Source organism: Scomber japonicus, chromosome 2, assembly GCF_027409825.1.
Source record: "Scomber japonicus isolate fScoJap1 chromosome 2, fScoJap1.pri, whole genome shotgun sequence".
In the NCBI taxonomy this organism is placed as follows: domain Eukaryota; kingdom Metazoa; phylum Chordata; class Actinopteri; order Scombriformes; family Scombridae; genus Scomber; species Scomber japonicus.
The window spans coordinates 23,109,448-23,134,428 of NC_070579.1; the positions used below are offsets into that span (position 1 = coordinate 23,109,448).

The window sequence follows — 24,981 nt, forward strand, 5'->3', positions numbered from 1 at the left end:
TGATTTTTTGTCCATGGTAGTTGCCATACTATTGTTGATGTATGTCAACCACCAAAAATGCTGGATCCTACATTTCCCATAATGCAGCTCAGGAGCATTTTTTCATTAGTAAATGTCCTGTTTGTAACAAGCTTTTTGTTAAAAATCTTGAGCAGATACTTTGGAAAGCTTAACAAGATACAAGTAAGCTGACCTTCACATGTAAAATAAGTGGGGTGCACTGAGCTGTAGAGAGATGGGTGGTCTGTAGAAAACATTGTATTTCAATGGAAGCAGAAAAATTTTATTCAGTTTATGGTGGCACAGCAAAGTAGATTCCCCCAGTACATCCAGGTCGTATCACAGCACACAGGACACAACTCCCTTGGCCTCGTGTCAATATGTAAATCTGCACATCATCTATATGCATACACATGTCAAGAACGGAGTGGGCACATTTGGATGACTTCTTTCAGGTGACAAGCAAGGTTTTTTGAATCTTGAATTAAAAAGGCAGGCTCAAGGGTGTGTGTCAGATTTCCCAAATGAGATTGTTATGGCTTGAAGGCAGCAAATAAAACACAACCATCAGAAGTGCCTTCAGTCATTCACAGCTCATTTCAAACATTACTGCGAGGGTTATGCCACATTAGTGAGTCCAACCCGTGTAAATAAATCCACAGCTACTGAAACTGAGATTCCTAATGGAACATGGGAAAACAGTAATAACATTTAACTAATGATAAAAAAATAACAGCACTTCATGTGAGTAAAATAAAAACAGATTTAAAGTAGGGCGTCTGTCTCCTCACTTCTTTCACTGTCAAAATAACTGTACACAAGATCAACAAGATGGCATTAAAAAAAAAAACAAGACTGTACTTTCACGCCACTCAAGCCTCACAATTCAACGCCACTGTCTTATAAAAGTTGCTTTGCATGTTAGCTCGACCACCACCACTGAAGTTGTTCCCTCATCCCCATGAAAAGTTTCCACCTGCCTAACCCGCAAATGTACATGTCCCATTTTAAACATGAACACACATACAAAGCAGACACATACACATTCGCAGCAACACTCATCTCTCCACGCTCCTTTGACTAAACAATATATCCAAATCAAAGACTTTGGAGGCGTCCCCTCCTGTTCGTATCTCCCCGGACTCTCGGCCCTTCTGTTCATATCTCCCCCGACTCTCGCTCCTCTGAGCTGGAGCGTCGGTCCCGCTCCAACGACAGGGATCTCTCTCGTTCCCGGCCCCTGGCTGTGTCCGGGGAAGTGGACCTCCCTCTGTCCTCCCAGTTTCCAAAATCCGCCTTCTCGTCACGCCAGTTCTCTCCTGCTCCTCCACCCTCTTTACATGGCTCCTGGGACAGCGAGCGCTCTCTGTCACGAGTGTTAGATGACCTGTCTCTGGAAGACCTAAAAGAAAATCAGCCACAGTTTACCATCGTGTTTTTGGCTGGTGTGTGAAGCACATCTTTAAGCCACCTGCATATTTTCCCAGCATTTGCCTGGTGCTTATTTTGAGCCCTGGAAGCAACTATTCATGAAAGTTACCTTTTAAAGTGTTGAAATTGTATACACTTCCAGTACAACTAACTTACAACTTAGTGCACCTCAACCATGAACAAACACAAATTGTTCCTCTCTATGAGTGTCATAGAGTGTTTATTTGTTACTGCCATGAAACAATCAGAAAGTTTTGTTTCTACCTCTTTGATTCACCAGCTTTCTTCTGATGTTTCTCGCTACCACCACTCGCTCTCTTCATCCACTCTCTAGCTCACTCAAACATCACCACTCTCTCTATCTCTCTCGCTGATCCTCTCAGCTCTCCCTCTTTTTCCCATCTTTTTAAAATCGAGTCCGGAAACAGACAGCAAAGCCTACTTTACTTCTAACGTTATCAAAAGAGAAGATGCCCTCCCCTCGTCTTAACGTCTTTGTACTCCTCATGGCAGCTCTGATCAGTCTGATCACTGGCTACGACTGGCTGCTTAACCAGTACAGTACAGTAATGGCTAGAAAAGCTGCGACCAGAAACACTATGTCAGAATGTTAATGTTCAATCATTAATTGGTAATAATGAGTGTAATGAGCTGGCACTCGATACTGCACTGTGTTGGATCCCCAGCAATACACCCACTAAGAGTGAAGTCGATCAGATGAATGGTTGTGGAGACACATGAAGTACAGAGAGAAACACAGAGTCCGAGATACTTAAGCCCCACCTCTTCCTTTTGTGCCTGTGAGAGTGGGAGCGTGAGCGGTGCCTGTCCTTGTGTCGATGTTTCCTCTCTCTATCTCGATCCCGGTCTCCACCTTCTTCTCTGGAACGAGAGGAGTGGTGACGTCTTGAACGATGGGAGGATGAACTGCCTCCATCCCTAGGAAAAACAATTTTATGGAGAAGACAGATTGTAAGGGTTCAGATTACTTTTATCACTCTCCTGAGTGTTTGTATATTTCAACATTTCAACACTGCTGTATCACAGCTGGCTTTGTATACCATTATACCCTTGTGTGTATGTACTGTAATGCTAAAAACAGCTTCATATGATGCACTGTTCTCTGAGAAACCACAGCATAGCACACAACTAGCGTCACAATGGGCACTCACTCAAAATCCCTGTACTCTGCAAAAACAATACGTGCCAACCTTGCCTGGGATTTAGACAAATATTTATTGTGGGATAGGTTTTCGAGTACACTAGACAAAACAAACTTTTAAGCATTTCAGGTCAAAGCAGTCATACCTGTATCGATCTCCACTTCTAGATCTTGACCTAAGATAGAAACAGATCAGTTTTAGTTTCCAGACGACACAATTTTTTTGTTGTTTTTTACATAGTTGGAGTCAGGCTGTCTCTTACCTCCTACGGTCCCGCTCCCGTTCTCGCTCCCTCTCCCATTCTCGCTCTCTTTCACGCTCTCGTTCTCGCTCCCGTTCAACCTCCCACTGTCGCTCTCTCTCATCTTCTTTTTCACGTTCCTCTCTTCTTCTCATTCGCATTCTTTCTTGTTTCTCAATAACAGCTTTCTGTAGTTAAAAAAAGAAAAGAAAAAAAAAAGGTAACACAAATTAGCAGGTTCTACTAAACAGATCAAAAATCATGCAAATTAGAGGAGTACGTGGTAGTTCTGGTGTGACCCTTACCCTTAACTTTTCAAGCTTCTCACGGATTTCAATGAAACCAAGATGCAGTTTGCCCCCAAAGTGGTCAGCAAGGCGACGATCATTGTCATGGAGACCCAAGTAGGCTGAGCACACCTCACACACCCGTAGTTTTTGTTGTTGAAAGCTGGAGGCTGGCATCGAGTTCCTGTACACATCCTGCAAGAGCAAACATGAGACTAAAGAGCTGCAGCAAATGAAGATTTGAGCATTTATTTCATGATTCATGAAAAGGTAATAACTCTACTTGAGCATTAAAGAGAAGAAGACAGCTTGTTCATGTGACCTCTTTTAATAAACTCAAGACAGCTCAAAATTAAAGTTACAGGAGCATCAGTTTACTGTCATCTCTATCAGATTTCTTTCCATTTCTGTGAAGTCATTGAGTGTGACCATGCGGCCATTGTTAAGATCAGTGTCATTAGTAAATTGTATAGTAAACCTTCACAGACAAACTTATTATCTCTGGTCCGGCTGGTGACATACAGGTCCAAATATTTTATCTACTCTAACAAAATAGATTTCTCATTTCTTATAATACAGCAGTTTAAAAGTCTCTCACCTCTGCTTCTTTCTTCAAGGCCCGAGTCTTCTCCACCTTTTCCAACAACTGCTGGGCCTCATCTACGTTGCCCTCGCCTCCCAGCTGCTCCGCCCGGGCCAGCAGCTTCCCGATCTCTTCATTCAGCTCGTGGACACGTTCGGCCTAATAAAGGCAGGTGGAAAAGACAACATAATGAGCCCTAAGCTGTAAAAAAAATAAATAAAGTGACTTTGCACAGATTCTTGATAAGATGTTGTGTGGTATGGGGATTTATTATGCATGAAGACTTGATGACAATCACAATAACAATGTCAACAGTGCGCTTGTCACCTTTGCTGTCACTTCTGCGCTGATCTCATCTTGCGTCTCGGCTAGTCTCTTCTTGGCCAGCTCAGTCCTGCGGTCACAGTCAGCGATAAAAGACTGAAGGTGCTCAGCAGCCTGCACAAAGAAAAATTTGATGAGGTTTTTATGTGTGAGTAACATATCCACTGCAGCCCACGGCATTAAAAGAATATTCAACATGTTACTTTTACGTTGATGGAAAACAGATCAAAGGTATTTTTCTTTTCTTTTTATAAAACTCTCAGACAATAAATCTTTATAACTTTCATTAGTACTGTTTAATGTATTGCTAATACAACAAACTGCATATCTGCCTGTTATTAAGTGTGCCAACAAAGTTTGAAAGTTATGTCTCCAACAAATGTATGTAGTCAGTCAGAACTGAGCTCAACTCTGACATGCTCTGAAATGAGAATAGCACAACTAGAAAGCTGCGTGACTCGCTTTTATGCTGTGCTGCTTTTCAAGTAGTGTTCACTTATCAGCTTTTTTTAAATGTAGTCTTAGTTCTGTATTACATGTCCTTGTTAGTTTTTAAACATATTTCGTCAACTTTGTCCTGCTTTTATTAGTTAGGTTTTAGTTGATTCAAAGTCTGGGCATTTTATCTTGGTCAAAGAAAACCATAACAATTTCACGATAGTTTAAGTCAATGAGAACTGTTGACATTTTCGTCTTTTTTAGTCATCAGATTATAATGAACATTTCGACAGTCATTTTGTAATTTTAGTCCATCTTATTTCATTATCTGATGAAGACCACAGGCTGAATGATTAATAGTGCAGCAGTTTATGCAGAATGTGTCTTGTACGTGTGACGGTTTCAATTTAAGAAACAGCATCCAGACATGAAACACTGATTAGCATTTTTATTTTGAATTTTTTTTTAAACCAAATGTTTTGGTTGAACAAACTTAGCTTTCTGTTCTGAGCAGAAATAAAATGTAGTTTGGCCAAAAAACTACTGTTCACATACTAACTGCAAGCTGCTGGCATAAAAAAAGAATATATACCTCTGTGCCCTATGGTTACCAGCCTTATGCCCCTACGGTTAACAAAATTGCTGTATAGCAAGCCAGTTCACATGGCATCAGTGTTAAAGATCGAACAAGGCAACATTTGCTGGAACACCCACTGTAATAAGCAAATTTAATGTTGTACACTGTTATTTTAATCAATACGGCTGTCTACACAGGCGGGCTAATGGCTTGCTCTATATACACGTAAATGTGACCTAAAGTCTATTTTCCTCTGTTTTATGTGTGTAACTACAGTCATTGTGTATTAGACTCTGAGTGCTTTCCAGCATGGGTGACCTACAGTCAACAGAGCACCTGAACACCTCCAGTGTAGACACACTCTCTGCTGCTGTGCTGCTCAGGCTACGACTCCTGTCAGTCTAAAACGTTTTGTCATTAAAAAATAACGAGAGATTTTGGTAATTTTTAAATGATTTAAACTACCTTTCAGTCCCCCCCATCAACAATGTTGCATGTTTATATAGTCACAGTCAGTGTTTAATGACGTCAAGGCTGTCTCGTCATCATCTCATCTTAGTCATGTAAAAATGTTTTTGACGAACATATTCAGTCATGGTTATTGTTAACAAAATTAACATATGTCTTGAGTGAGGTCAACTTTATTTATACAGCCCATCACACTGAGATTTACTATCTGTGCAGCATGACATCATCGATCCTTAAGACTCTTGATTCAGAAGAGTAAAGTCTCCAGAGGAGAAACTAGACAGCTTCATCAAATTAAATCTTCCACAGTCAGCCACTGAATCATCCAGATATCAGGGCAGGCATTACCAGAAATGTGATGGATGTGACGGATGTCCACCCATGTCAGGTGTTTTAATCAGTGATGCTCTAGAGACAGCTTAGCATTCAGTATGAGCAACCAGTCTGGAATCAGTCCAACGAATGACTGTACTGTGTGAAAACTGTAAAGTGTGTCATCAGTTTCAATTTTCATAGGTTTTAGTTGCTTCAACCCATCTTCTGCAACGTGTTTCTCTTCCAGGTGGCTGTCATCGCATGACAGAAAGTATGCAAAGTGGATTAATTTACCACCACCCAGGCTTTCTGAAGTTTGACATGAAAGCAGCATTGTCAGTCTGGACGTCTGTAAGGAGCTGCATATACAAAACAGCCATTTGGCAGATTTAAGGGAGAAATTAATTAATATTTGCCATTAATTATTAGCTTGATATATTAAAAGGCGATCTAAAAAGTGAAGCTGTGCAGTGTAAGTTGAGATATGTACCTAGTATATTGAGACTGACAATATAACTGGGAAAAGCTAAATGTTGTGCTGCACTGGTGTAGCACAAAACAAAGTGGCTTCGAATACCATGAGGCAGGCTTTTACAACTTTGGAAAGTTATCACAGTGACAATAATTTTATCCTGCATTATGATGACTGTGAGGTAAACAGCAGAATTATCTGTGCTTTCACACAGATTACTGCCCAACAACTGCCTCCACACTACACACAATGTTTCTGACCGCTGCCTTAAAGGTGATGTTTGGAACTTATTTGCTCAGTGAGGTTCATATAATTGCTAAAATAATAGGACCTAATTATTCTAGCCTCACAGATATAATGACTCAAAAGATTCATCACTGATTAACACCTAATTTATTACTTGTCAAAACCTGTTTATCTGCATCTGGCACTTTGTAAGTGTTCACTTTGGACTCTGTTAATGTAATTGCCCCATTTTTGAACTATTCAGTGAGTGAGTACAGTGTTATTGTAGAATACAATAAATACTATGTGGGGAACATAATGGTGTGTTTGTGTGTGTTATGACTCACATCAAGTTCAAAGAAGTACTCCTGCTCCTTAGAAGCAATCTCGTAGTCTGCTCTGAGCGCCAGGTCATGGACTTTCATACACTCTCCCAGGTCCATTCTCTACAGCAGCCAGAATGACAACAGATTAGGCTTGCATGTTTCCTCATTTCATTCACATTGAAATTAGTTCTAAAACTTCACATTTTTCACTCAAACAAATCCCTTTTTTAAAATGTCATCCCCATCTAAATGAACACATGTAAATACATGAACACCTGAACACCTGTAAATACATGAACACCTGTAAATACAACATACTTTGAATGACTGTGCTGAAAGGCCACATATTGGTTACATACAGCGCAAGAGAGCATCACTTTTGTGTTGGCTATCCTCCAGCAAATCAGATTTGAAAATAAATAATGACCATGAGGTTAAAGAAGAGACTCAATTTTAACTTCAGAGTGTTCACATACACATTATATAAAAAACGTTTTAAACACACTTTCTGTTCTTTGTAATCAGGTAACAGGACAAGTTCAAATAAACTTCTTTTGTCATCTTATCCCATCCACTGCAGTCAATGTCTGGCTGAAGTATATGGTCCAAAAAACATCAGCATGTGACATGTGGTTGCATGTTTTGCACTTCTTGCTTGTTGAAGACTTAGGTTCAATTTTATGGCCACAATAAACTCTTCCCTTAGTCTTGTGTGGACATTTACTTTTGAATTAATTATCTGCACAAAACAAGATTTAAAAATAGAGCCAGTTTCACTTTCATCACCAACATGTTAAAGATGTAGAAGGCTTTAAATATCTTCGTACAGTTCTTGACTTCCAGATAAGCTTACATAAAAAATACAGAGTATATTTTGAAAAGCCTCTGAAGACTCAGTAGCCTCCATATTAGTCAACACATTTTAGAAACAGTGTACAAAACTCTTGAGTGTTTTAACTTTAGATCATGCTGCCTGGTACAATCACTTAAGTTGTAGGCGTAAGAATACATTTTCCAGGACTGTCCTGAAGGCCAGCAGAATAGTTGGCAAAACCCAAAAGTCCTTGACTAAACTCTTTCTGGAAAGTATGAGGATGAAAGCAAGGAGTATCCTGGTGAATAGCTCCCATCCTCTTCATCCCAAGTGCCATCAGTATTTTTAACTCTATCTATCTAAGCCACAGACATGAACTGTTTTCAGTGTGTAAAGTCATCATGTCTCTATGTTTGTTAGCGCTGACAAGTTCACTATCTGTAAGAATCATGTGCAGTGAGTCTTCATGTTGTGGTGAGCCAAAGACAGTTTTCCACTTTGGTGGACAAAGAGTTGTTTCACTGTATGTTATATTCACTGCCATGCTATATGGCACTAAAATGAGAAGACTGCAGATAGAAAAGACAAAGATGATACTCACAAAATATGAATGTGAACGCACTCTCAATGCTCAGAACAGTCAGCATTTTTACCTCGGTCCTCCTTTTATTTCAAATACAATGAGCTGGAGTAGACCCAAAACCAATAACAGCCTTAATACTTTCAGACTGCAGCATGATACATGATGATGCTCTCTGTCTATGTATGTATGTGTGTGTGTGTGTGTGTGTGTGTGTGTGTGTGTGTGAGAGAGAGAGATACTCACAGTGCCTGACAGAATATCATGAGGACATGAATCCAAAAGGTGACTTTTGCAGACCCGCTCATCTGTGAATTTTATTCTCTGCCTCATGGTGTCTCCTTTAAAAAGAAAACGGCAGACAGACAGATATAAGTTAGGACGTATATATATATTTAATACTGCCATGTAATGTAACACTGCAACTTACTACCATAATAGCAATGAATGAGTCATACAGCTGTAATAATTCACAAGAGTCTGATCAAATGGCAGCACTGGTGGAAATAAACTGAACAAAACAGCAAGCTGACCCAGGCGCCGTCTGATGCTAAAATGTGATCAATAGAGTTTTAGTGGAGGATCAGCTTAACTTCCCGTGAAAACTCTAACTCAAAGACAACAGGTAGCTATAGCCGGCTGCTGTCTGTGCTAGCCCTCATGTTAGCTAGCCTGGTGTGTAAAGCATGCCTCTGTCACTGCCAGCCAGGCGGGTTAGCTTCACCGGCTAACACTAGCAACAACAAAAACTCCTGTCTTGATTTTTAACTACAGCCTGCTCCTCACCATCTCTCCCCGTCCCCATGAGCTGGTCCAGCATGGCTCTCATCTGTGCCTGGGCCGACATGTTTGGTTATGGTTGTGTGAGTCACTCCTCGCCCGCAGCGGTCCTCACACATGCAGCCGCCTCGACTGCAGGCCTCGTCGGCGGCTCCTCCTCCGCCGCCGCCGCCGCGGACAACTTTTTTTCCCCCACAAAGAGAGAAAAAGTCTTTCAGGGAGTGCGAGCTGGTGTTGTGTCGCGTTAATACACTTCAGTGGTTATCACAGAGCTTTAACAGTAGCTGAGCAAATGAGAGTTTAGCGGCTTCAGGTCGGTGAAGCAGCCTGTTTGAAAACTGGAGCAGCTGTCGAGCTGAGAGTCGGGCCGTTTGGTTAGCTAACTACACTTATATCAACGCGGCCAGCCGGTTTCTGTGTAACATAGCATATAACTGGATTTCTAGCCGGTCAGCCAGAAGTTGGCAAGTTTATTTCTGCGTCCTTTCTTCCGTCTTTGCACTTCCCCTCCGTGCTCGTGCCCGCGGAGCCCGGAGCGCGCTCACAGTCCTTCCGCCTCGAGGAAGTGCTGCAGTCAGTCCTCGCGCGCTGGTTTGATGACGTTACACCAAATGTTTGGATTATACACATTTTGGGATTTTAACCTCTTTTATAATACATTTAAGATTACATGAACAGTTTATTATCAACATATTTTGATAACTTTTGAAAAATGTTTTGTAATTTAACTTTAATAACACATGTAAATACTAGGCTACTACTACTACTATTAGCCTAATAATAAATCTAGGCTATATACGTTTCAAAATGAAATTACAAAGTGCTTTACAATAAAAACAGACGATGCAAGTAAAAGATCCAAAGTAAAAATATCAACAATGTACAATAATTACATAACACAACAAATACCACGAGATACGAAAAAGCCATACAAAGTGAGTCTTAAGAACATAAAAGATGACACTGAGTTTGCCTGCCTGAGATCTCCAGGCAGGGAGGTCCACAGCTGAGGAGCCCAAACAGCAAAGGTCCCGTCCCCTCCAGTGACATGTTGAAAGGAACCATCAGCAGGGCCCTGCTGGAGGATCTCAGGCAGCGGTCTGGCTCATAAGGAGTTAGTAATTCACAAATATAGGCAGGAGCCTGACCATTCAATGCTTTAAAAACCAGCAGTAAAATCTTAAAATCAATTATAAAACTCACAGGTAACAAGTGATAGGCAGCAAGGACTGGAGTAATGTGGTCACTTCTCTTAGACCTTCTAAAAGCCTGGCTGCAGCATTTTTGTACCAACTGCAGTCTGTTAGTTTTGCCTGCTGATAAAAAAATATCCCCTCCCAACATGTATTTCTACTACAAATAAAGGTATAATTACCACTTTAAATCATTAATATGACATCTACTCATTCTCTCTCATAAAATTCCAAAGTCTATGAATGTGCATATATAATAATAATAATAGTAATAATAAGCTTTATTTATAGCAACTTTCGAAAAATGAGTTCACAAAGTGCAAAATAATTTCACTACAATCAAGAAATAAACAAAGATAAAAGACAATGAATACAATAAACAATAATAAAAGCATATAGGTTGGAAAGGACTTATTAGTTCAAAGCCAACCTATACAAATACGTTTTTAAGAAAGAGGACAATGGTAGCTTGTCGGATTTTCAGTGCATTCCACAATTGAGAAGCCCTTACAGTAAATGCCCGACTACCCTCTGTCTCACGCCTTGTTCTGAGGATCGAGAGCAACAGCGGATCAGCAGATCTGATCAGCAAATATTAGACCATTTCCTTTCAGAATTTTAACTGTGGGGCACAAGATGTCTCCTACTTCACTGTAAAGTTAATTCTCAGTTTTTGTGAGCTGGAGGCTTCAAGTTTCTACATCACACTTGCTTAAATTGGACTGGGATTGGCTCCGAACTAGTTGTGATGTCAGAAATCATAATTATAGGCCTACCCTTTAAAATTAGACTTTCAATGAGGGCATAAACTTTCTACTTTCGCCAGATGAATATAAAACAGCCTTCAAGTGTCAGTGCAGTGCAGCTACATCTGAAATTAAACAGTTTTAAAGTTTTAAAGAAGTGAGGAATATCTTAAATTAGTTTTCTTCTTGAACTCCAAAATGAGGTTAAGTTAAGGGCATGTTTTTGTATGACTGTTGTTGTAGGCCTACATCTTTGATGTAAATAAAGCAACAAAAGGCAACATAATTGTGAAAAATGAAATAAATTACATGACATCAACTTTGTATTTGATCCAAGTCCGTCAGAGCTGCCGTTACTATCCTGGTTTTAGATGCTATTTATTTATTTAAGAATATGACATAATAAATTACATATAAAGATAATGAAAACACAATTAAAAAAAATTAAAGTAAATAAATAAATACATTTCAAAGAAAAGGTGGGGATTCATATATTTATATATATTCGTATATATTGTTGTGTCAGAGGTTTTTAGGGAACCGTGTTTCATAGTGGTTTAATAATTTATTGTTGTTGTTGGGTTTTTGTTTTTTTAAATTATTTATCAAAATGTATGATCACTGTTGGTGTTTCCTGTGAAATACGCCCCTCACCTCCTGCAGGTCCCGCCCTCTCTCTATCGCTACCACTACAGGGAAAAATGGCGACGGGTGTACTGCGGCTGTCACTGCGGCTCTCCACCAGAAATGCGGCGATAATGAGCCGCAACACCGGCTCGAAAACATCTAACATATCAAAGATGACTCAAAGCCGAAACGCAGTATCAACAGCATCGGGGGCAATCCTACCGAAACCAGACAAAGTAAGTTTTCCACCGCGGTTACCGAGCTGAAAAAGGTGAAAGCCCTGAAAAAAATATGAGTCACAGCGAAGGCGGGACTTAGCGCTGAACTGACAGCAGCTGGGGCCAATAGGAAGGCAGGACGTTGTCAGGCCAGCCAATGAGTGCGTCTTTCCGCAAACATATAGGCACTTTCAGGAAGTTATTACATCCATATTTTGCAAGTTGAAATGGCAAATGACATGTTATGTAGCCTAGGTAATTTAATAATTGTATGACTAGAAGATGGACTGTTTTGTTTGACGATTAATAATTTGATGTGAATACTTCAGCTTTTGGTGTGCATTGTTGTCAAGGCATGACATGTAAAAAATGAATAAATTACATGTTCATTCTTATGCTTCCTAACATCTGATTTTTTTTTATATGTGTAAGTGAAATTACTATATTGTGTACAGGTAAATGGAACATTAATTTAAGCCTCCAGTTTACCCAGTATCAGACGGTCTAGTATAGCTTTAACAAAACATGAAAATTGCTTTCAAATGGTAATAAATATGATGTCCAGAGCCATTTTAGGAAGGCTGGATTAACCTGCTGTTGGTAAAGGAATATACACTGAGATAATGAAGGGTTTCAAATGTTGTTTTTCTCTCTGTAATCATTCCTCCTGTTTATACAGACCTTGAGGCTTTTATTAGCCACTATACAGGAGGAATGATTTCAGCAAGGAAACCTCTATCAGTGTTCTGTTTTAAGACACTTTCACAAATTGTGAACCTATCCTCTAACCTTCAGTGGGTTAAAAAGTATGCACTGAGGTAATGAAGGTCTAAGATTTAGACTTTGATACAAAATTAATTAATAAAGTATTTTGTGCTATAATGGTGTGTATTGCTAAACACATTTTCAGTTAAATTAGCACAAAGCAGTTGACACTAAATTAGCTTGGAAGCATGAATTAATCTGAGGTTGTTGCTCTCTTCCTGACAACATTAGTGTCTAGTTCAGCTTTGCTTCCACAACAAATCTGGTCATCATGATTGGTAACAACCTAACTTGGTCATATGGCTGTATAATATTAGAAAGAATTTTATCTGACTGAATATGCTGTTAACGTCCTTTTCCAGGCAGTGGTCATCTTTAGTTGCGTAACTCAGTTTGGCCAGCAGAGTCCCTCTCTTCAATAAATGCCAGAAGACCCATGCAAGAGTATATACTCTCATACTCTTTTTCTCTCCACCTCTCCTGTTTTTTTTGTCTCTCTAAAAATGTAATTTACTGTGCGTTTTCATACACCTGTAGTCTCCTGGCACTTATTCTTATTTATCACTTATTCTCTTCCCCTTGATCTACTGTGGCTTGGATTGTACCTCATCTTGTCTGTACTTTGGACAAATAGCATCTCCCAAATGTCATATTAAGTTAACCTTCAGGGTCCTCCTGGCAGATTGCCTGCTTTGCCTAGTTGATAGTCCACCCTTTTTTGGACTCCAAGCATTTTTTAATGCTTTTATTTTTATAATAAATTTATCAAATTTGAACCTGAAAATGTATCAAGTAAATAATGTGTAGCAGCGTTTGAAGAACTATCTTGGAGCAAACTACAGTGTGAGATATACTCATGGTTAGTAGTGTGACCAGTAAGTAACAATAAGAAAGACAAGCATATTCCGACACCCGACAGGATGGGCGCTGGATAAAAAAAACCTTGCAGATCAAATAGCTCTTGTTTGAAAGACTTTGTATTTTGACTATGGGAAAATGCCATATGTGAAAAAACAAGAAGACTCTGAAAATGCATAAGAACAAGATTCATTCACAAAAATGGTCTAATGATGAAGACCTCATTAAGGCTTTTTGGGGTCAAAGTGCCCAGTCTGTGTATCCAGAACAGTTCAGTTTTTTGGAGCATGTCTCTCCCCCTCTGCGTGGATGTCTTACAACCTAAATCCTCACATATCTGACAGTGGACATGCTGTGTGATTCACCTCAGAAAACAGCCACATGACTAGATCTTACATTATTTCTGGTGGTCTTACCAATGTATGCCAGTTCACATTGCAAGTAATCAGTTCTTGTGCTCCTCCTTGGATTACCCTTTTAATTTTAAAGTCACATTTCCTCCTTGTGTTCTCCAGACGGCGTTTGGTCTTATCCGCATGACAGCAGTGGTGGTGCCTTTCCTGTATGTGGGAACACTGATCAGCAAGAACTTTGCTGCTCTCTTGGAGGAGCACGACATCTTTGTACCTGAAGATGATGATGATGATGACTAAGCTGACTTGAGAGGGGGAAAAAAAGTGTATGTAAGCCACACCCTACTGTATTGCGCAAGTATTTTTACTGGCAGTCCCACCTTGTTTAAATAGGTGTGTCAGCTGAATGTAAAATAGTGCAGTAATAACAACTGGTAACCGCTTAAAACCAATGAATTAATATTATTATTATTTTTATCCACAAGGTGCTTTGCAATGCTCACAGGAACCATATCAGCCGGCACAAGGAAGATGGAGAAGATGGGACACTTTGACTTCCAAATTCATCCCTCTACCTCCACCCATCTCCATCCACTCTTTTCTGCTGTTTATCTTGTTCTCACCAAATCAATTTTTAAGAAATGTCATATCATGTGAGGCTATATCAAAACTACGTGTCATGCCTTCACTCTTGTTTGCATGTTTGTGTCTTGTCAACTCAATAAAGTGAGTCGATACATATGGAAAATCACTTTTTTCTTATTTTATATTAACAGAAAACAGTCTTTGAACAATGATTCCTATTAAATACATAAACATAATAGTAACAACAAGCCGTACTCTGATATCTCAAAATCATTTATCAGCCAGAAAAATAATAACACTTATAATCAGAATATAATAGTTTATATTTTCTACTGGCTCGCTGTCTTTGTTCATAACGGTAATTTCTAATAGTTGTCCTCATTGATCAGGTTTCTCTCGCTCCTTCCTGTAGTGCAGCGTTCGCCAGTTTCAAGTGTTTGCCGAGAGATTCCTTCTCCAACTGGCTACGACCCTTCGTGTCACTCAGCTCTACATAGGCCTCCTTAAAGCGCTCATAAGCTACCTCTTTCTCCTAAAAAGAGAGTCGGGAGAAATTCGGTAGACATATAACAATCAAGCAGGAAAGGACTCGCAGGATAGTTTAAATCAAAGTTGTCCAGTGTTGCAGTGTATATTTGGATTTAGGACATATAGAGTTCAAAATATGTGTAATACAGCCAGACACATTGAACTTACCTTAGTAAGAGACTGGACTTCACTCTGTAGACAGCTAATTTCTTTCTTAAGATATTGCACCTCATTTTCTTTTGCTCTTAATAGCGTCTGAAAAACAAAATGTGAAATTTTACTATTAACAGATAAATGAGATCTTAAATTTTCACATAGAAAAGGAAAGCCTCTATGTCTGTGGGACACTTTCCTCAAGTGCCATACTAAACCATTTTGAGGCACTCCACTACATTGTAGAGGGTAAAGCACTTTTCACTCCACCACATTTATTTGCTGGTTACTTTGCAGATTTAGATTTTAGATACAAAACATGATCAATTATTGTATAGTGTTGGGTCACATACATTGTCCCAGATTTAACCAACCAACAACATATAATGTGGTTAAAATTAGGTCTGCTTTGATCGAATACAATTTTACAATGTTAATACACACTAAAACATCAGTAACAAAAATCCAATAGAATATAAAAACATAATCACAATTTGCCTCAGTTAACAAATACTTGTACGTCTGATACTTAAAATGCATGTTGCTGATATTAACTAATGATACTTAAGAGTTTGGATGCAGGAGTTTATGTGTAATGGAGCATTTTTACACTGTTTTTTAGCTCCTCCACTTTTCATATAGTATATCAGGAAATGTATTCATAAAAGCTTTCTCTGCACTAGTGATGTACTGCAACATGTTGGTATTCTGCAGTACGCTCTGTAGTTCAGGCAGTAGATGGCAGTGTGTGCTGCTCTAAAATGGGACCAACCACAGGCGCACAACACAAATGAGGCCACTAGAAAAAACAGAAAAGGGTGATAATGTCACGACAGGGAGCCATTACTGAGGATATGAGGCCCATTCATAGAAAATGCTCTAACCAATCAGTTTCATTAAATCCCACTGCACATATATCAGATGTTGCTCTCTGTGTCCCAATCAAACATTTGTTCTTCATGTTACTATTTCAGGTGAAATTAAACTGTAGCAAGGGGTTTAGTGTTGTACATCACCTACCTTTGTGTAAATTGAGATTACATAGGATCTAATCTTGTCACAGACATTTACTTTTTACCATCAGTACCTACCTCTACTTCCAATGCAGTGCGCGTGTTGCTACCAGGAGATACCGTGTCTGACCTCTGCCCTGTGATGAAATAACGCATGCGACTAAACTCTTCCGCCAGCTTGGCTTTAAGCTCCTGAAAAAAGACAATGTTTGTATGAAGAACTTGTATGCTCAGTTATGTTCAGTCTTATCATATATAAAAGCCAGGATTTTATGGGAATTACATATTGTGTATGTTATTATAGTTAAGCAGAATCAATTCAGGCATTGCTATAAACCTTGTTCTCTCTCCTGAGCTGCTCCAACTCCCTTTCTTTACATCCGAGCTCAGTCTCTCTGCTCTTGCTGCTCTGCTCGGTACGGCTCAGCTCCAGGCACTTCTGAGAGTAACGTTCTGACAGATCATCTAACTCAGTGTGCAAGATGTCCGCCTGCGGCCTGACACGCACAAACACACGAGTTATGTAGTTAAATCATAATGCACAATCATGCGAGGGGTCATGGCTGAGTGTAGAACATCTTAAGCCTGCAGCGAGAGCCTGTGAGATGGAGATCACTCCTACCATGTTAAGCAGGACGATCATAATAAACTTACATGTGCCCTCTGTATGAAGGATCCACGTGTGCAGCTCCCTCAGTCAACTTCCTGGCCTTTTCCACCTCTTTCTCCAGCTCCTCCCTGTGAGCTGCTCTCAGCGCCTCCATAGCTGTGGTTAAGCGTTACTTATGAATTAGGAAGTTAACTGCGTGGCTTCATTACACAGTGGTCAAAACAAGATATGATGAAGCATTAACAAACAACATGACTTTAAAAGACTATAACGTATCCTCAAGGGTAAAATCTCAAAGCTTATTTTCAATGGCTGACAAGGATCACTTCTTATATGGAAAGCTACCTAAATCATAGTTTTCTATATCTTTATTTCTCTATGAGTTCCTTTTAGTTTTATAAGTCTCTCTGAAGTTTTGCTTTGTTTCTCAGTTTCATTACCATGTGACCATGTTTAGAAATAAAATACTTTCCATCAGATCATATAACATTATATTAAATACAATTTCCAGTGTTAGCTTGCTCACTCCAAAACCAACCGATATACTGAGTAGACGTAATCTATGTACAACAACATATTGCTGCCACAAAGACAAAAACATATTTGTCTGTTTTTCATTATCACTGGGAACTAAATTATTCTTCTCAAGACACAACATATCACTTTATCTTCACAAAATCAATGTAACAAACATTCCTCATTATAACATGATGTTTGTAAGTTGTTATACCTGGAATCTTCCATATGTCATTAAAACTGCCATAATCTTTGCATGTTTTTTACTATGGTCAGCACCTCTCAGAAGTTAAAATTTCCATCAATTACAGTTTCCAAATATCTAAAACCTCTAACAATTTCCACATCAGATCCTTTGATTGTGAGAGATTGCAGTTAATCAATGTGTGTCTTGCATGTGAGTAAAAGTGTCAGTATAAATAAAACAATAGCATTTGGACTGCGACTGCTGGACACAGGATATTGAGGTAAAGGAATGAACATATAACATCTTGGCAAGAGTTTGATTTGCTGATATAATGGTGTAAAGGATAGTTTGTTTATAAGGAGATTGTGGTTCAACATCTAAAATATAAACAGGAAAGAATGGTTGAAGTACTTAAGAAATTGAGTTGAGTTTGTCTTACCTTTAGCAGCTGCTTGACTCTCCTCCTGCAGCATCTTGTCTCTCTTTCCCTCCAGCGCCCTGATCTCCCGTGCATGCTTCTCCTGCAGCTCCTGCATTTCTTTCTGATGGGCTACCTCCATGGCTTCCAGCCTGGCCCTACAGGGTGCCCCGGGGCTGCATGGGCTGTCCACCTCTATCCCCATGGCTGCACGCTCCCTCTTAATGCTCTCCACTTGTTTTCGAAGAGAGAGGGCCTGGGAGATGTATTTGCAAATAGTGAAAGAAGAGATGGAGAAATTGTAGAAAAATGGAGCAGTGGTGATCATGCCTATGACTTTCACTTCTGGAAATCAACATAATTTTCTTGCACTGATGACATGGCATCGCATGTTTTAATTTAATGTCTTTCTTACCTCCTTTTGAAGGGTTCTATTTGTTTGAATGGTTTGGGCACCATTTAAAGATGGAAGAACCTCATTTGAGCATGATGTATCAGTTTGTGACCCAGTGACAGACTGTTCAGCTTCTCCGGGGCTGGACTGATAAGTCTGGAGGCTAACAGGAGACTGGGGTGCCTGTGGGGTGCTTGACTGAGCCTGGGCTCCAATGAGAGACTGCGCGCTCATGTCCCTAAACGACAGCTTCTCAATTTCTATCCACTTCCTGTTGACCTCTGAGTCCATAGTTTCAATTACAGGCACAGGTATACTCCCCTTTTTCAGCTCCATGCAGTCCCACCTGCTGCCAATCTCACTGAAGGAGATCCCCTCCTCAAACCACTTGTTCCTCTCCTCCAATCGCTTGGCTTGCTCACGGTCCCAGCCCTCCCCTTCTTCCCTCTGAGTGGCTGGAAACACGGCTGCTTCCAGATCCCCGTCTGCAGAGTGGGGCTGGTGGTCAGCCTGATGGGAGTTTGCAGCTGCTGTAGAGGAACCCAGAAGTTGAAAGCCAGAGTCCTTACAGGTGAACCGAGTAGGGGGTTGGCATGACGACGGTCTCTGGGAGAGGGGGTTCTCTTTCTGGCTGCCAGTGTCTGATTGGCTGAGAGCAGAATGAGGCAAAGAAAGGAGGGTAATGTTACACATCAGAGGAAATATGATAGAGAGGGATCACTGCAGACAGACCACCCAATCACTCACATCTGCATTTTTTATGGTATCTATCTATCTATCTATCTATCTATCTATCTATCTATCTATCTATCTATCTATCTATCTATCTATCTATCTATCTATCTATCTATCTATCTATCTCTCTATCTCTCTATCTATCTATCTATCTATCTGTATGTGTGTGGTGATATGTATAGTATGTGTATAAATGTGCATATATATACACACACATATATTTTACACTTGCTGTATATTAATTATTGTATTGTTGAATACCTTGGCCTATATTGATGTAAAAAAATACATATATAATATAATATAAATGTATGAATAATAATATAATTCATTAAAGTGCACACACATTTTAAAATATAATTTGTCCTTTTAGTGTTGGACAGCAATGGATGGCTTTAATTGTTCTATTATTTATCTTTATTAATATATTTTTTCATTATTACATGTAAAATATTTTGACTGTTTACATTGCTTCTATGTGTGTGAAAAAATTGTTATATAGTCACGATTTTATGTTTCCATGTTAGCAAGAGAGGCAAACAAGATACTTTCACATTGAAATAGACTGAATTGAGAATGTAGGCCACATCAGTCTAGTGAAGTCAGTTCGTTGGTTTTGCAGCTGGTTATAGTACAGCGGACTCTAAGACTCACTGCGTGTTGTTCTGGATCGCCTGCTTTAGTAACTTCACCCAGTTCCGCCGTATTCTGGAGGTCATAGCAGAAAGAGTGAACACTGCCCTCTTTGTCTGGAGGAGATCAAAAGATGGAGAAAGACACACACACACACACACACACACACACACACACACACACACACACACACACACACACACACACACACACACACACACACACAGTTAAACAGGAAGCAGACTAACATGTAATTGCTGTGGAAATTAGGGGGTGGAGGGGGTGTCTGACTGTCCATCTGTCTGAGTGTACTGTACAACACAATGTGCAAAACATGAGTAGACACACACTTGTATCTGCAGTCCATAGTTCTTCTCCACATCACAGTCTGACACATTCACACAGGATGTCAAGTCGATCACTCCGTCCGGATCATCTAACTGCAGTGCAGCAAGAAGAGCACAGGTTGTAAAGTTTTTACCAAAACATTACATCAATGAAGAATGAAATAAAGCTGATCAGAAATGTCTTTTTTGTCATATATCAAGTCATAATTTACCTCCTCAGCCTCTGAGTCTCTGTAGTACCTCAGCGAAGCATCATTCAGAACAAACCAGTGTTTCCTCCACTGACCAAAAAACATATTAAATATCAAATTAATAAGTAGTGTATGAATAAAACACATCTAATGGTATTTTCACTACTATTGTAATACTTTATGGGTTGAGTCTCCTTCTTGCTGTTTTGTACGGAGGTTGAAGTTACAACAGGAATTAGACCAGGAAACTCAAATAATTGAATTAATTAGAATAAATATTACAGAAACTTCTTTTTACCTTGCCGTGTTCATCCAGTCTGGAAATCCACCCCTTCTAGTCATAACATCTGCAATTAAAGTATTAAGAGCAAGCATGAGAGGCTCTGTGTGGGTTTTCTGTCTCACAATGACTGCGAAACTGTACAGGAAACGGAAACTGTCAGTAGCATGCGAATAGCTACTGTCTTTGTGAGATAACCACGTCATTGAAAGTAGAATAGACAGGCAGGCAAACCATTAAAGCATGTCAAAATGAGAAATATATTGCAGAACGGGAACATTAAAAAAGGAAGAGGTTTAGTTTTATCAAACTGTGATCATTTTAAAGTGGTGGGAAACAGGAAGAGAAAAAGGAACTGAGCTCAAAATGACTTGAAAATAAAGAGGTGCTGCTGGTGCATGTTTGCACAAAATAAAATTAAATACTCACGATGCATGCATGATGGCGTCCAGTGTATATATTATGAGAGAGGAGGAGACAGAGAGAGATTGAGAAAGTAAAAGAATGCATAACAAGAGATGGAATGAGGAAGTCACAAATCATCATCAGATCACATGAAGCTCTTGTTACATGAGTGTTTCTGAACTACCACAAACTTTTGTGTGGTTGTTTACGAATCAATAAACATAAATAAACATTTTGAATGTTTTCTGTTTTGCAGTTTTGTGTTTGATGGCTGAGAAGTTTAAAGCATGACACAACAGAGCCAAGGCTGCAGGATACATCAACTTGAATCCTAGACACTATCAAATGAACATGTTGCCCTAAAACAGCAGGAGTGCTAACTAATGGCTTTTTCCTGCAAGGTGCTTCTGTGAGAGGGGTGCCTGGGGTAAAAGAGCTGAAATAAATATCAAGGAGCTGCTTTAGAATGAATGTATGAATGACCCATTTTCCTCCAAACACTCATGTGATTCACACAGATGCAGGAAGTCATGGGACTATGCTCACCTGTGTCTGCAGACTTTCAGGAAGAGCCCGCCCCCTCACCTTTGAAGATCTGTGCTTCCCACTTTGAGTGTCTGAGTTCTTGGATAGAATGAACAGTCAGGATTACAAATTTAGTCATACTTTAAGGTAAATGTGTCTGCAATCACTTAATTGTACCTGTGTGTGAAGAGATGCTGTTGACTGTCTTCGAGATGATCGACCACTCTCAGAGTCCCGACATTTCTCTCGTCTGTCTCTGCCTCTTTCTCTGCCTCTTCCTCTGTCGTCTGACTCAAGCTTTGAACTATAGATATCTATTTCATCTTGATACCTTCAGAACCAAATTACACCGTAGATAAAGTGAATAAAGCACAAAACATAAACTTAATGCATGCAGAATTTCTGAAAGGATAATAAATGAAACAAAACCAAATAACTAATTATCTAACACACTATGAGCATGATTTTCATCCTTTTCATCCTAATGAACTTGACATACCTCTGGAAAACAGCACGCTTCTTTCGTTCAGTCATATCTAAAGCAATTACTTATGGTCAGATAAAAAAAACATCAAAGTGTTTTAAGTCTTCTTTTTATACTTGCTACACTACTTATCTTCCAGCCACCAAAGGAAGTGTTTAAAGAAACATGTACTTTAGGAATGCAGAATAAATGCAAGCTTGTGGGACTTCAGTCATGACTAGCTATGAATTTACCACATCATACAGTCCCATGTATGGTTCTACCAACCTGTGTGTCCAGGTAAAAATTAAGTATACTAAAATATACTTAAATTATTCTGAAATATCAATCAGTACATTATTACTTTTGGTGCTAATTCTAAGAGCCTGAAAAAAATTGTGTGTCACTGAACTACTTGAGAGTGTACTATCCTTCTAGATGTACATCTGTGCACTTAAAATACTAATAGGTCTTCAAGTGTTTCAGTTTAAATGTGAAAAAAAAAAAAAAAATCAAAAACATGTTAAAATTTAAATTGTACATCATTAGTATATCAAAATAGCACACTCATTGTACATTATTCATGAGTGCAGTATACCAAGTATACTTAAATTAATGGCACTTCAATTTTTTTTTTACCTTGGTGTTCTGAGCCTCTGGTCCCGGCATGGACTGGGACTCTGGTTCCTCCTCCTCAGGCTTGGCAACTCTTCTTCTGACTCTAGCTGTATTTTTGGAATATCAGCCAGCGTAATGTAGTCATCCAAGGTCATCACCACCTCAAAATAGAAAGTTTCATCAGCATTAATAGCCATATACTTCAGTGTATTTGTTAATATACTTTGGTTGGCTCTGCCTTTCTGTGTCCTGAGTGTCAATAAAACAGGTAAGGGGGGAAAAAAGTTATTGCCACAAAAAAACAATAGTCTGGTGTCTATATGAACACTGAAAGAGGTTTTGTGCAAAATGAAAGTTAAACATTTATTTGAAGCTCATATTACACTTCAGCAGAATGAGTTAGCCATATCTGCCAATGTTACAGTCCTGTTTGGCCCAAATTCCTTCTTTGTGTTTCATCGGACAGTGTTTCCTTGACTTTGATTTGGACAGTTGAAGCTTCATATGTTTACATTTTGGCCCCCATCACTTACATTGAAAGTGCATTATGAAGGGATCTTCTAATAGTAATAATACTAATAATAATAATAATAATAATAATAATAATAATAATGCATTTTATTTCACTCAAGGACACCTTACAAGGCACATATAACACAACAACAGTACATCAAACAATACAAATCAGGTAACATTTAGTGCAAAGACAAAGAATAAATATGAATGTGACTACAAAGTGCATTAGTACAATAAATAAACAAGAATGTGATTGCATAGTCAGTGTGAGACAGAGTATGCCACTCTGAATAGGTGCGTTTTCAGGCGGGATTTAAAGGTGGAGACAGAGTCAGAAGTGTGAATGTCTGGTGGGAGAGAGTTCCAAAGGCGGGGGGCAGATCAGCTGAAGGCTCTTGACCCCATGGTGGTTAAGTTGGCAGATGGGGCAAAGAGCTGGTTGGCAGATGAGGATCAGAGAGTTTGAGAAGGTGTGTAGATGTGATTAAGTTCAGAGAGATATGATGGTGCCAGGTCAAGGATCTTGAACGTGAGGAGTAGAATCTTAAAGTCAATGCAGGATTTGATAGGGAGCCAATGAAGTTGCTGCAGGGCAGGAGTGATGTGTTCAATAATAATAATAGTAATAATAATAATAATCAGTGTGAACAAGAGGAATGATTACAGAAAGAAAACAATATGTCAGTGTTCATTTGGGCACCTGACTGTTGCTTAAGAACAGACTTAAAAAATGTGACCTTGTCCTTTAAAGCCACTTACAGTGCCACAGAAGGGAAAACTGAGGTGATATATTGATTGGGTGATTTTCTGAATATATTTTATATGCACTATCCAATAGTTTGTGAAATGTTATAACTTCATAGGACCCTCTTGAAAACAAGATGATGCGCCTAAATGGGCTAAATCTGCTAACAATCAATTTGTTAAAATTATTACGTAATATTCTTAGGCATCTCATTTACCTCCTCCACTTCCTCTGCAGCCTTCTTGGGTTCGGAGATCAGCAGGGCCTCCATCCCTCGTCTGATGTTGCTCCTGCTTCTGTCACCAATGATCTGAACATTTCTCTCATTGCCCTTATCAGTTTCTGTGTTTGCAACATGGGACAGTGCACCACTAAGCACCTGATAGTCAGCACCCCTTCTTGATGAGGAGGAATCATGTGAAGGTGAGAGGCTGAGTACAGAGTGTGAGGATCCCTTCCAGGAGCCTTGAGATGGGCTGAGTCTGCTGTCTCTGTGGCAGGGCTCCCTCTGTGGGGTGTGGCTGTATGTACCATAGCCATTCCTGGTTGGTGATACTTCGCGGCTGTTGCGTGAACGAGTGTTGACTGAGCTGTTGACAGCTGTTCCCTTGTATGAGTTCTGCTGAATGGCTGAGGAGGCACGGCGGGAGATAGACTCCAGGTTCCTGTATAGCTTCTCAGAGTCCAAACTGTGCTTGTTTGAAGCTTGTGATGGACTCCTTGAGTCTTGGCTGCATCCCTTTTGTGCTTCATATTCACCATTCTGTAAATGAAGGGAGTCCATGTGCATGTGAGAGGGAATGACTCTAGAGGGTGATACAGCTTGAGAGCCAATGGTCCCTCTCCTGCGGGATGGACTGGACCTGCCTGATGTATGCCGAGATGAACCATGAGATGGAAGGTGAGAGGAACCATGAGATGAGACATGAGATCGTGTCTGACTTCTGGAGAGGGAGCTCCTTCTCTGGTGTCTTACAGGAGATTCAGATAACTTGTACCGGTCTGGGCTCACAGAGCTTTGACGTGTTGGAGAATTCCTCTGAGAGTCAGTTCCTCGTCTAAAGTTGGAGTGGTACGTGTACCTTTGTGGGGATTCACTTCTCCAAGTTTCCAGCATATATGTCTCTAGGTTCCTCCGCTGGGAGGGTACACCAAGGTTGACATTCCTGTAGGGAACAGCAGCTTTGGGTTCAGGAACATAGTTGCTGGGTAGGGGGTGTCCCCTTTCATAGTAACGATGTTGCCGTTTATTCATTTCCTCCATCTGACGCTCACCATCAGCCCTTCTGTCAGGAGAAAGATAGCTGTTCTCCTGATTTCTGTCTCTTCTGGACT

The 24,981-nt window shown here is 39.8% G+C and overlaps 3 protein-coding genes across 4 annotated transcripts; 1 reads left to right on the forward strand and 2 right to left on the reverse strand.

Moving 5' to 3' along the window:
- Nucleotides 1–278: 278 nt before the first annotated feature.
- On the reverse strand, nt 279–9,544 carry zgc:158803 (LUC7 domain-containing protein). Its single transcript, XM_053338686.1, has 10 exons — nt 9,031–9,544; nt 8,491–8,585; nt 6,872–6,970; nt 4,033–4,143; nt 3,721–3,864; nt 3,141–3,317; nt 2,857–3,023; nt 2,740–2,769; nt 2,215–2,370; nt 279–1,402 (listed from the first exon to the last, which is right to left on the reverse strand). The coding sequence occupies exons 1-10, from the start codon at nt 9,089–9,091 to the stop codon at nt 1,159–1,161; spliced, it is 1,284 nt and encodes a 427-aa protein (XP_053194661.1). The 5' UTR covers nt 9,092–9,544; the 3' UTR covers nt 279–1,158.
- A 2,090-nt stretch (nt 9,545–11,634) lies between these two features.
- On the forward strand, nt 11,635–14,508 carry smdt1b (single-pass membrane protein with aspartate-rich tail 1b). 2 transcript variants are annotated; one of them, XM_053338774.1, is made up of 3 exons: nt 11,635–11,826; nt 13,947–14,110; nt 14,270–14,508. In XM_053338774.1, the coding sequence occupies exons 1-2, from the start codon at nt 11,665–11,667 to the stop codon at nt 14,082–14,084; spliced, it is 300 nt and encodes a 99-aa protein (XP_053194749.1). In that variant the 5' UTR covers nt 11,635–11,664; the 3' UTR covers nt 14,085–14,110; nt 14,270–14,508. The 2 variants fall into 2 exon arrangements, with proteins under 2 accessions (XP_053194749.1, XP_053194741.1); XM_053338766.1 differs by having other exon boundaries at nt 11,636–11,826; nt 13,947–14,114; nt 14,270–14,505.
- A 231-nt stretch (nt 14,509–14,739) lies between these two features.
- Nucleotides 14,740–20,199, reverse strand: LOC128365989 (TRIO and F-actin-binding protein-like). The gene is made up of 10 exons (XM_053326634.1): nt 20,116–20,199; nt 19,907–19,996; nt 19,578–19,672; nt 18,210–18,837; nt 17,816–18,050; nt 16,718–16,829; nt 16,401–16,560; nt 16,142–16,255; nt 15,066–15,152; nt 14,740–14,901 (listed from the first exon to the last, which is right to left on the reverse strand). Exons 1-10 carry the CDS (start codon nt 20,197–20,199, stop codon nt 14,755–14,757), a joined length of 1,752 nt encoding a protein of 583 aa, XP_053182609.1. The 3' UTR covers nt 14,740–14,754.
- Nucleotides 20,200–24,981: the final 4,782 nt, after the last annotated feature.

What these genes read in the sequence shown, in the direction of transcription:
- zgc:158803 (XM_053338686.1), bottom strand. Translation starts at nt 9,091, where the DNA reads ATGTCGGCCCAGGCACAGATGAGAGCCATGCTGGACCAGCTCATGGGG. An exon ending in AGTACTTCTTTGAACTTGAT is followed by an intron (nt 4,144 to 6,871) that starts GTGAGTCATAAC and finishes TTCTTTGTGCAG; the next exon opens with GCTGCTGAGCACCTTCAGTC. An exon ending in AGAAGTGGAGATCGATACAG is followed by an intron (nt 2,371 to 2,739) that starts GTATGACTGCTT and finishes TGTTTTTCCTAG; the next exon opens with GGATGGAGGCAGTTCATCCT.
- smdt1b (XM_053338774.1), top strand. Translation starts at nt 11,665, where the DNA reads ATGGCGACGGGTGTACTGCGGCTGTCACTGCGGCTCTCCACCAGAAAT. An exon ending in TCCTACCGAAACCAGACAAA is followed by an intron (nt 11,827 to 13,946) that starts GTAAGTTTTCCA and finishes TGTGTTCTCCAG; the next exon opens with ACGGCGTTTGGTCTTATCCG.
- LOC128365989 (XM_053326634.1), bottom strand. Translation starts at nt 20,199, where the DNA reads ATGTTTTTTGGTCAGTGGAGGAAACACTGGTTTGTTCTGAATGATGCT. An exon ending in ATAGAACCCTTCAAAAGGAG is followed by an intron (nt 18,051 to 18,209) that starts GTAAGAAAGACA and finishes TACATCTCCCAG; the next exon opens with GCCCTCTCTCTTCGAAAACA. An exon ending in CCTTCATACAGAGGGCACAT is followed by an intron (nt 16,561 to 16,717) that starts GTAAGTTTATTA and finishes TGTGCGTGTCAG; the next exon opens with GCCGCAGGCGGACATCTTGC.